The sequence below is a fragment of the Miscanthus floridulus genome, chromosome 10 (genome assembly GCF_019320115.1).
Source record: "Miscanthus floridulus cultivar M001 chromosome 10, ASM1932011v1, whole genome shotgun sequence".
NCBI lineage: Eukaryota > Viridiplantae > Streptophyta > Magnoliopsida > Poales > Poaceae > Miscanthus > Miscanthus floridulus.
In genome coordinates this window covers 126,549,052-126,561,266 of record NC_089589.1, presented here as the reverse complement: position 1 = coordinate 126,561,266, position 12,215 = coordinate 126,549,052, and the positions used below count along the sequence as shown (strand labels likewise).

The window sequence follows — 12,215 nt, the reverse complement described above, 5'->3', positions numbered from 1 at the left end:
GGGGGTCTAGCCCACAAGAAGACGACGTGCGGCCCGGCCAATCTGTTCAGAGTCCCGCGCAAGGAATCAAGGCAGATTTGGAGATCAAACAAGATCCTGGTCAGTCAGAATAGGAATCCTTATTTGGCAACCTATGGCAATTGTAACTGGTTAGGATTAGTTTCCAGATCTGTAACCCTGCCCCCCAGACTATATAAGGCGGGCAGGGGACCCCTCTAAAAACATCTCTCATTGACATACAGCAATACAATCAGACGCAGGACGTAGATATTACGCCCTCACGGTGGCCGAACCTGGATAAAACCTCGTGTCTGTCTTGCGTCACTATCTTGTTTGTAGCTTGCGCATATGTCTGTCGATAATCTACTACCTTGGGCATACCCCTGGATAGATTGCCGACCATATTTCGTTGACAATCGCCATGCCTTTCGTCTCGCCCACGCCGGCGGCGACTAGGACCACGATCGTTGCCGTGGGGTTCGGGTCGGAGGCCACGTATGATTTGGTCGCCGTGCCTTTCATCTTCTCTGCGGCACAGTCACTTAGGGAAAAAGACGTAGGAAACGGAATCATGTACGTCGTAGGGAACAGAGAGAAGAGTAACCTTGCAGTTTTCACGTAGGATTATTGCGCTGACGATACCCTTAATTATTTTTTAGGTGTATAATAGATAGATAACGTGTGCAAATTGGGGTCTTCATTTTGACTTGGCTTCGAAATATTCATACAAATTTTGTTGCCTCCCTGCAGTGTATATATATGTGTATATACTCATATGTATATATTGGTGTTAATTGTTGATTTAATTTTCAAGTAGAAACTCAGCCCTCAGCTTCCTATTTGCAGCCTCCTTACGTAAAAAACGGTTTGTAGCAATGGGATACATTTTTTGTAGGGGCGGCTGGTGATGGAGCCGCCCCTACAGTGGTGTGCTCAGGAGCCAAAAGACCAGCCGCCCCTACAAATGGAACAGTAGGGGCGGCTGGTCATACGAGCCGCCCCTATAAATGGATCGGATTTGTAGGGGTGGCTCACCCACCAGCCGCCCCCGATGTTAAGATTTATAGGGGCAGCTCAATAACCAGCCGTCCCTACAAATGGTCTAAAGAATAAATACTCGGCTTCACCTCCTCATTCCAGAGGCTTCTTCTCACCCCTCCCTCCGTTCTCTTCGCTTTCTCCCTCCCTCGCTCTCTCGACGCCGAATACTCGGCTTCGCTAGCACGCTTGGGCAGCGGCGCGGGACTGGCCCCGGCGGGAGGCGGCGAGGGCCCTCGTGCGCTCGGCGGCTGCTCCCTCCTCTTCCCCGGTGGATCCGGCGAACAACGGCTGCGGAGGGCACACCGGCAACGGAGGCGGCGGATCTACGGTGAGGAGTCGGATCTGCGGCGGATCTACGGCGAGGAGGCGGATCCAACGAGGCCGCACCAGATCCGGCTCTGATACAGCGAGCGACGGCGGCGTTGCTCGACCTCCACCGCCTCCACCAGATCTGGCTGCAGGAGCTCCACCGACGGGCGCGTCCATGTGTGGATCCGACAGCGGCGGCGCGTCCTGGCCCGGTAGTGGTAGCGGCGGGTCGGCACCGCGGCCGGTGCACCCACCACGGCCTCGGCCAGTGCGCTGCCTTCGCTCCCGTGGCGTCTTCGGGCTGCAGCCGCAGAGGCGCCCCTTCGGGCTTACCGCGTCCTTGGCCAGGCTGCCGCAGAGCAGCTTTGCGCCGGAAGCGGTACGCCGGCCGGCGCAGCCGCCGTACGCGGGCCGCGGCAGCACCGACGAGCCCCAGCGTGTCCACCTGCACGTGTGGCCCCCGGATCGGCGGCGCCGTGGACCTACGTAAGGCTTCGACCCTGCATCCGATTTCCTTCCCGGTTCGATCTGATTTTCTCCCCCTTTTCCTCGATAGAATCCCCTAGCAAGCAAACTCGATGCGTGACGTGAAGGGGATGGAGGAGCACACTTCCTGGGCGACAATGACATCGCAGAAGTCCACGCTGGCTGCGACGCCGAGGTGGACTGCCGCGATGTCGGTAAGATGGAACACGGGTGAGTGAGCGCGCCTTCATTATCTTCTTGTTCCGTGCCTCCGCCTGACAACCTCCCTTGCTTCCAATGGAATCTTGATTCGTTGCTTCCGGTGCCATAGCGCTCTGTGCTATGTGACTGCTTGTGGTTGATCTGCTCCCTGTGTTCCATTTGATGTGGCTATAACAAGTCGTAACAGATTTTATGCGGCGAGGAGACGACGGCGTGACTGTGCGAGGCAGCGAGGGCTGTTAAACGTCGTATAGTCATATGCTCGATTGTTGCTTCTACTCAAATTAAATTAATAGCACTTTCCTTGACTTTATGAAGTACTGGATGAGATGCTCTTCGAGTCACAGAATTCATGGATGGCTGCTAATGTGCAGAATCCTGATGTTAGTACACTTAAGTTGATTTAATTTCTGTGTACATTGCAATTGGAATCTTCACGGTGTTCTTCTTGCTATTTAGATCGTTAGCACTTTGTTCTTGGGGTCCAGACATCAAGATCTTTATTTTCCCAGTTACTCAACTCATTGTTCCGTGCACCAATGTCCTTTTTTGATTCTCCCCCTCTTGGAAGGGTACTTAGCCGGGTAAGGATACTTAAACAAATTGTTTGTCTGAGGTATATTAGGTAGTGAGGTTGGTTGTCAACTTACACCTCCTGCATATTAGTTGTAGTGTGAACGTCTCAACCAGCAATCAAAGCGAATCTTTAAATTTACTAGACAGATAAAATATGATAGTCCAAAGTTCTATTTTACATTTGGATAATTCCTATTGATGGATGAACTTACAAATTCTTTTATCCAGGTCTCTTCAGATTTGAGTATTGTTGACCTTGATGTTCCATTTGGATTGATGTTTGTTGTGGGTGCGAGCATAAATGCATATAGAAATCTGGTGGTATTGGCTGTTGTTACATGGAAAGTTCTATTGGTAGTTAACACTGCTCATGTGTTTCGACCATCCATTTCTACAGAATACATGTTTATGTTATATATGTTGTTTATAATTTTTTATTGAGAATTATGAAGATCACTAGTGCTCTGAGAGAATGTGGTCTTCAGTCATCAAATCTAATTCTTTGTATTGACTTCACTAAAAAACAATGAGTCATCAGGTCACAAGTGATTTCATTCTGCTTGCTACTTCATGGCTTTCTTTCTGCTGTCTGTTTATAATTTTTTATTTCGAATTATGAAGATCACTACTGCTCTGAGAGAATGTGGTCTTCAGTCATCAAATCTAATTCTTTGTATTGACTTCACTAAAAAACAATGAGTCATCAGGTCACAAGTGATGTTATTCTGCTTGCTACTTCATGGCTTTCTTTATGCTGTACTTAAGATCATTGAAAATTATAAGGCAATATGTGGAGGCCATTATATGACTACTTTTACAGATACAAATTTACACAATATGCTTATAGATACAAATTTTCACTTCACTTGTCATTTGTTTGTAGATCATGAGGATAAGCATGAAAAACATGTGAGCAACAAAAAATGCCTTTTGATGTGCACCTTGTTGCATGCTTCAACGTCTCATACTGTGTGTTATGATGTTTGCAGCCTTCTGCTGCGACCACAGACACGAGCTGTGAGTCAGTGGTCATAAGTGGTCAGCACCACCAAGAGGAGATCTGGGTTGACAAGAGGAGATCTGGGCTTCCTGAACCTAACGAGGATGACGGTAGAATGAAAGAGCTTGTCAGGACCTTTCTTCTTCCTTCTCTGTTCAGTCTGTCTGGGTGTGTCTTGTTCTCTCTTGTGTTACTTGCATCGAGCGAAGATTGGTTTTCATATTACTTTTCATATACCTATGTGCAGTCTCATAGTTTAAATGAACAGCAAGCACAATAATTTGCACCGTGTGTTGTCATGGAATATTTGTTATAATTTGGTATAAATAAATGTGTATTGTCATTGAGTTTCAGTACAATCGCAGAAGAAGATAAGTCATGATGGAGTTGTGCATGAAAAATATATGTTCCGGTCGAATTTGAATTGTAAATTTAAAATTTTTTTGACGGAAAAATGATTTGTAGGGGCCCCTAAAATTTAAAATATATGGCAGCTATAGTACTAACCGCCCCTACAAATCAATTTGTAGAGGCGGCTGGTAACACCAGTCACCCCTACAAATCGATTTGTAGGGGCGGTCTGGAAACCGCCTCTACAAATACATGATTTGTAGAGACGGTATGGTAGGGACGGCTGGCCGAACCGCCCCTACAAATGCTTATTAGCCGCCCCTAAAAAGCATATTTGACGTAGTGGATCTAGCCTTCCAGGCCAACCCGCAAGGGGCAAGGGCGCAGGCCATGGTGCTCCTCCTTTCGGCAAAATCCCCTATCCCGCTTCTCACGCCTTCTCCATTTCTCCTGACCCTAGTCCCGACAGGTGGCGGCGATGCTCAACTCTCGGTGAGCGGCGGTAGGAGGTGCCGGGGCCTGCCGGCCTGAGGCTCAAGGCAATAGGCAGTCGCGGTGGCGGCTGCATCTGGCCACCTGGCTTTATGTGCTAGCCTGCTAGGGGGACGGCTCGGGGTGGCCATGAGGGGCGTAGCGCTCAGCGCGGCAGCGGCACAGCGCCCGAGCGCCATGACGTCCTGCAGGACACCGACGCACGCCCACCAACCCACCAGGCACCACCGCACCAGGCTTGTATGCCACCAGGACAGCAGGACAACCGACGGTGAGGGATTTACCGAATACCGATTTGGTTTTACGAATATGAATGTGTGCTAGTGCTAGTGATTTTTAGTTAATAGTGTGCATATATTTTTCCTATAGTTTGCTTTCGGTTGCAAAATGAAGAAGAAAATGGATTTGAAGAGTTTGCGGGATAGAATACTACTATTAATTATATTTAAAAACTATGTTGCTATGCATTGGATTTTTTTTGGACCCGGGAATACCCAACTTCAAACTGCTCCGCGACTGGGAAGGAGGCTCATTGATGGTAGATCTGAACGAGTGATGACCATGTTCCCGTATACCCGGCTATGGAAACAAGAAAGAGACACTGGTTTCAGGATCATCAAGCTAATAGAAGTACAGAACCATGATCAAGTGAAGAAGATAGGTCGAAGCTGAGCCCTCCACCACTACCAGAAAACCGAATATCCTTGGGGCCACCAATTTCCTTGAGTGAAATTGAACCCCCAAGGATATATTATTACCCTGGGGGTCGTATGAAACCTCCAAGAAATGCATATTCTTGATCTTGAGTGCTAACCCAAACCGCCAAGTTAATTCCATATTTTCTTGAGTGCTAGTCTGAACCACCAAGCTAATTATATATTTCCTTGAGTGTTATTACAAACCGCCAAGGTATTTCCTCATTTGCTCGGGTACTATTCAAAATCACCAAGGTAATTCATATTTCCTTTAATGTTATTAGAAACCACCAAGGTAATTCACATTTCCTTAGGTGTAACCGGAAATCGCCAATGAAGTGCTAGTTTCCTTGGGTGTAAACCCTAAAGTAAATTACTGTAGCTGCCAAAGAAAAAATTCAGTTTATAATCATATTCTCCTTAACCACCAATATATTGAACTCATTGCATTCTTGTTAGTTATACATTGTATTTTATAGACACAAATGCTCCATTGACATGTTTGTGAAATGAAATACATTTTTTATTAGCACATTAATCCAACAAAAGGTATAATTTTGTGTTGTTATGCATTAGAGAATGCATACTAGCACTTAGCTTGAGACACCTAGTTAGTTTTAAAGTTGACATACAACATACTAATATCGTATGGAGGCAAAGTTTATATCAAAGTTGTAGAGCCCGAAGAGATATACAACTTAGTAGTTAATGACTTTTTCATTTGAAATTATTTGAAGTCTACAAAACTATGTTTTAAGTTCTCAAAGTTTTGGACTTCAAATTTTTTGAATCTTTTAGATGACCTCAGATAGAGATACAACCTAAACTAAAGCTGTAGTACTCGATGAGATATAAAACTTTTGAGTTCAAACTTTCACTATGCCAAAACAGCACAAAGGAGATACCATAATCAGTGACATAGAATCAAAACGAGTCACTAATGTAAGATTAGTGACGCGGATCAACAGAACACGTCGCTAGTTAGTTGTTGTCCAGGACCAAAGAACAAAACGCGTCACTAATACCGCGTTATCTGGGACTCTTCTCAACGAGACACGTCACTGGTATCAGCATCTTTTATCAGTGACTCTTCCCCATCAAATGCATCACGGCGGACCCGAAAAAATTATGAAGACCGGTTAACTCAGGTCAAGTCCGAACCCGACTCCCGTTGCCTCTCCTCGTCCGCTCTCCCCCTCCTCCCGTGACCCGTGGTCCTCTCTCTCTCTCATGGGAGCTGGCGCTCGGCAGATCTGGCGAGGTGGTTGGCTTGACCGGGGGAGGCCACGGCTGACGGCGAATCTAGGTGGTGCGGCGCCCCCGTCCGATCCCCAGTAGCCCAGTGGACTCTGCCTCCCCCAGATGGACTGCGTGGTGCGGCGCCCCCGTTCCCGGTGACCACACCAGGCCACCACCAACCTGCAGCGAGCTGAGAGGGAGGAGGGATCGGCGCACTCAGGCCGGAGATGAGGGGCGGATCCAGACCGGTCCCAGTCTCCCTGTTTCTCCTCGCTGCCTCCATGATCTGCGCCCAGTTCACCACATGTTCGCGCTCTCGATCTGCTTGTTGGCCGTGGGATTCGGGGCTGTGGCGGGAGAGGGTTACAGCGAGATCTAGTTCAAGGAGGGGTGGGTGTTTGGGGAATCGCTACCACGATTATTTGCCTTGAATATATTCCGATTCCCTGCTATATTTTGTGAGTCTAATTGAATTGTAGACGGCACATTCGTTGACAATTATTGGGTGGTTGGGGAGGGATAAATTTGCTGTCTCCGGTGGGAGTTTGTGAAGTTATGTATGACGAGTAGGTTATAATCTTCAAGTTCGGGAGATTGGAGGCTTAGTCGTGGCCTGATCCCAAGGGATCCCGGTTTCAGCTTCTATACCCGCTAATATTCTTTGCATCTTACATATATCCTTTGCCAACATTTAAATTTTGTATTGCTTTATTTATTTTAAAGCTATCACAAGTTATGTAGATGTATGTTGTGTGCAGTTACAGGTAAATTTTCTCACTGATTTTGGACCATGAAAACTGCTAAATCAGTCCCTCAAATGAGTATAAAGATGTTGTTTATAGTATTTAGCACCCTGGATGCACACCTAGAACATGCAGTTAGTTTGATATTTTTTAATAAGCCTAGCATGTTGTTTAATTTGGGGATAAAATTCTGTTTATGGATCTAGATTTATTTGGTGGCTGATTAGGAAGGCTACTTTCATTGATCACTATTGTGAAATTGCAGGTTAGTGAACTCTTGGCGTGGAGGAGAATAAAGTATCTCCATCTTACATCACAGAGTGAGTTTTTTAAATGACGAACCTGTTAGCTTTTGTACATTCTGGTATTTTTTCACTGAAATTGCAGTAGTCATCCCTTCATTAAGTATAATATAAGAAGACAAAACGAGTTTTCTACTTGTGTAATAGGTAAGAAAGGTTTGCTGGTGTATTGAACCTTCCAGTGGCATGGCTGTGAAAGGTTTGCTGGAGCATCTCTTCTATCTTGTTTACTAATCATGTATACTTGCCAATTCCCAATTTAGATTGACAGTACGAGATATGATATTATACCTCATTATGGTTTGCCAGTCTCCATCTTGCCCGAGCACTACAGCCTTGGCAGCATAGCAGTGCACCTCCACAGCCTGGGAAGACACAGTTGTGAGCATGGCCGTGATGGCATCTGCACTTATGGTAAATTAGTTAAATGAACTGCAGATAGTAATGCTGAAGCAAGCTTAATGATTTAAACTTTAAAGTTTTACATCCGGACTGTATGGAACATCAATTAAAACACTGAACATATTAGATAGATGTTGTCTTTCAATGGCAGTGTAGATTGATTAGTTCTTGCTTGACCATAGGACTGACGGTAGACTTAGTTGAAGTATGGTTAAACATTATGACTATTGCAAATCTGATACTGTTTTGACAAAAGAGATGCAAGGGAGGGATTGGAGACTGATGGACAGGTTGATAATAAGTAATTAATTAATTTGAAGCTTAATTGTTTTACGACAGCAGTAGAGCTACATGCATGATTATTGATTGCGCGTACCTGCATAGGTGGACACGAGAATAGAGGATAGAACCAGGAGAGCAACCAACACAGCAGCAACCATCTAGTGCATGCTGCTGTCTTTAACACGCACGCTGCTGTCCAGCCATCCAAGATGAAACAATAGAAAAAACATTTAGTTTGGTGAAATCACAGCTTGTGTAGTTGTGGCTTAGATAATAAATTCATGTATTAAATGGCCTTTCCTTTGAAACGTGATAATATGAAAGTTCTAGGGGATTTCCTTCTGCACATCTGAATTCATGCAGGAATCGCTTTCAAAAAATCTCTGTTTTTTAATGACTTTTCCTGTGTTTGTCCCAGCAAGGCAGAAACTCGAACCCTCAGGAGAAATGTGACACCAAGAAGGAAATTCAGCCCAGGAGTGGGACCCAAAATTTCACAGATGTCACAGAAGAAGTTTGTGGTGGCGGTTCAGTCAATCAGTCATCTATGCCTTGTGGTAAAGCATATATTCTATAGGATTTTATTTCAGTTTGATATGCTGTTCTTGCCAGTTTGTTTTCTACAAATGTATACCTGGGTTTTGCTTGGATGGCACGACCACTCAAAAACGATTCACTGTTGATTAACAAAGTTCAACTGTAGTTATTTTTTTAAAAGAATTACTGAGAGAGATTAGCCGACCATGAGTTGTCTCAAGCACTTCTGTTGCTATTTATCTTTGTCAACTGAACTGAATGGCAAATGCCAAGTGCTAACTTAGCTGAACTGAATAGCAGGTGCCAAACATTATATATCACCAAAACTTCTTCCATATGCTTGTCTTAAGCAGCCTCAGCTGCTCATACTGGTGCAGGCCTCAGTTTGTTATTTGAAACTTATGCTTATTTGGTGCCGTGATGGTAATGGCGCAGGGTGTTGAATGAGCCCTTGGAGAAAGCACTTGGAGAGCACTTCCACTGACCTTGGCTTCACCGGCAATACAATTGCTAGGTACAGGCCATTTCGGTTCTTAGTTGTGGTTTTGGTCAATTTATTATTTACATGCTCCAGTTGTTTTTTGTTGGGTGCAGGCATCAGGGTGCCCAATGGCCTCTTCTTGCAGGTAAACTGCCACTGGGACAACAATAGCAGTAGTTAAAATACTAGGCTGTGTAGGCATTAATTATTTGCAGCATATACTAGGGTTTTTTACAGCCAATTTTCTGGTGCTATTCATGAGTAAAAATTATCAGCCATTAAAGTACCTATCGTATGATAACAGTTCTAGAAAATATTGTCTGATCATAAAAAAATAAATATTAGTGAACTGATAGTAAATTCAGACCACTCTAACTCTTAAGATTATTATTCACAAAAAAAACTCTTAAGATTATCTTGCAAAAGCAATGAAATTTAATATAGGAGCTGTAATCTGGAGACAACACAGAAAAATTAAGAATGCACCTTCCATGCAAACTTCTGTCCAAAAGAAGGAACTTTGTGTTGCTTGCTACTAGTAGTGCTAGAGACATTCTGATTCAGATTATCATCAGGTTCTAATTATTGGCCTGAGCTAGATTGGTTCTAATTATGAATACACCTTCCATGCAAACTTCTGTACAAAAGAAGACCTGAATAAACATGTCCTTTCTTTCATTTGCAGTCTGTTCTATTTAGAATTAATTTTAACAGCTTTGTTCTAAATCCAAGTTTGGGGACTGCGCTATTTAGACTTAATTTTAATCGCTCTCATATGTTTGCACCGTGGGTATTACATTTGCACTGAACTTGTTAAAGTGTATCCGTATATGAGTATGTTTTTGCTCTCATATGTTTCTCTGGTTGGCACCTTAGGTGCCTGATATTAACAGCTGAAAATATGACTGAAATTGTGTGTCTGCAGTACAACTGTTGCTGTCTCCAGCTGCATAGAAAGAATAACGAAGGATTCACAAAAACAGATCAGGAAGTGGTATCAATAAGGTGAATGCCTCTCATTGGGCAGATACTTTGTAGCATAAGTTGTATCTAAAGTTTGTAAATGATGAAACATGTGTAATGGATGAAACATGTGTAATGTGTGAGGAAGATCAGCAGCCAAAGCTTCTGCAGCATAAAAGAATGGGTACCCAACAGCAGAGCACTACTGCATTCGAGATATTTCTTTTTTTTTTAATTCTGTAAATTGTCATTAGTGACGCATCTTGGCTGAATGAGTCACTGATGACGTCCACAGCAGTGACGCGTCTCAGCTGAACGGGTCACAGTGAATATTCATTAGTGACGCGTCTTGGCTGAACGACTCACAGTGAATATTCATTAGTGACGCGTATTGGCTGTATGCATCACTGTTGAGAGGTCATTAGTGACGCATCTTGACTAGACGGGTCACTGGTGTGGGCTATTAGTGACGCGTTTTTTACGCGTCACTGGTATGTTCACATCACAGACGCAATGTAAGTGACGCGTTTTTTCCACGTCAATAATGACTATCTAGACACGTCACTAATGTGCTTTTCTGGCATAGTGTTTTTTCATTTGAAATTGTTTAGGCTCTCTAATATTCATGCATCGTTGAGGGGTGTTACATTTCCTTGGGTGTCATCGGCACTCAAGGAAACATATATCCTTGGGTGTTGTTACATTTTCTTGACGGTGTTAAAAATCTGCCCATTTATTTGTTTCCTTGGCGGCTCACCTCTTAAGGAATTGATTTATGGCGGCCGTCCCTCAAGGTAATAGCTATTTCCTTGACTCTCTACCCTTGGCGGTCCTTCATTGAGTGTTGGTCGCCAGGAGTTATTTCTTTGGCGGTTTTGTTACTTTTCCTGAGGGTTTTCGACCCTTAAGGTTAATCTGTTTTGTGGTTGTGCACGGTGAGTACGTCGTTGTGGCCATGGTGGAGAAATTCAGGAATTCCACCGGACAAGAATGCCACAATGGGGATCCTCGTCAACAAGAGCTAGCCAGGGGCTTCGTGACTCCAAGATGGTTCTGTGGGAAAGACGAATCGAGACGGGATTGAGTAAGTGCCTCAAATTTGGCCGGCGTGGAGGATTCGGCCAACGATGGAATAGAGAAGGAAGAAGAAAAGTTCAAGCTCGCCAACGGCCTCGTCCCTTATCCGAGCATGCCATGCCTCACATGTTGACATTGACAACAGCTGCTTGTGACTGTTGTGTTGGAGAAGGCAGAGTATAGCTATGTGACGATGCGCTGGAGCAGCAGCGGCGAGCAGCGCTTGTTGGGGAGGGCCGGTGGTGTCAGCGCATGAGGGTGAAGGGCTCCTGGTGCTCAGTCACGGGGAGGCACGAAGGCGAGGTGGAAACTCGAACGACGGCGGTGAGCTCCGTGGCCACAGCTTGTCGATCCACGCAATGTATACAGTTACATGGTTGGGGGGATTTTACCAAGTGCTAAAAGATTATGATGATGGATTAGGAGTTGTTGGAGAGGGGTTTTTTTTTCAATCTTTCTAGAAAATAAGGATTAGGAGGATGTTTAGGAAACTCTTGGAGACTTTCCATATCCTTCCTAAATATTAGGAATAGTGATTTTGGTGAAACATTATCCTCCAACAGCTTCTCTAAATGGTTATCAAAATATAACCATATTCTATTCTGGAATTTGCGCTAGCCAAAAATAGAAGATGAGAATAGCTCTCTAGAGTACGCATGAGATATAGAAAAACTGTTGGAGAGTGAAAAGATATAGAAAGCGATTTTATGCAAATGGCTCTTCAAATGATAATTTAGACAGAGAAATTTAGAAAGACTCTTGGAGATGATCTTAGCTGATAGTAGTTATCTAGCTAATGTCTATATCACACTTGGGTGTTTTTTTGGCAACTAGCACACGAATTTTGTAGAACATCACATAATACATAATAGAACATCACACAATACATAATAGAACATCACACAATAGAACATCAGAGCGTCTATTTAGTAGTCGGGTATTATTCGTGTGTTTTTTTGGCCAACTAGCATCCAAATTCATAGAACATCACTTGTGCACCATGCGAACATCACGAAAAACATCATAAACATCACTGAC

General features: G+C 44.2%; 1 protein-coding gene across 1 annotated transcript; it reads left to right on the top strand.

The window, feature by feature from the left end:
• Positions 1-1,235: 1,235 nt before the first annotated feature.
• LOC136487179 (uncharacterized) lies at positions 1,236-10,696 on the top strand. The gene is made up of 10 exons (XM_066484309.1): positions 1,236-1,836; positions 3,603-3,781; positions 4,434-4,727; positions 7,399-7,453; positions 7,583-7,634; positions 7,745-7,849; positions 8,538-8,676; positions 9,092-9,170; positions 9,251-9,282; positions 10,063-10,696. The coding sequence occupies exons 1-2, from the start codon at positions 1,526-1,528 to the stop codon at positions 3,646-3,648; spliced, it is 357 nt and encodes a 118-aa protein (XP_066340406.1). The 5' UTR covers positions 1,236-1,525; the 3' UTR covers positions 3,649-3,781; positions 4,434-4,727; positions 7,399-7,453; positions 7,583-7,634; positions 7,745-7,849; positions 8,538-8,676; positions 9,092-9,170; positions 9,251-9,282; positions 10,063-10,696.
• Positions 10,697-12,215: the final 1,519 nt, after the last annotated feature.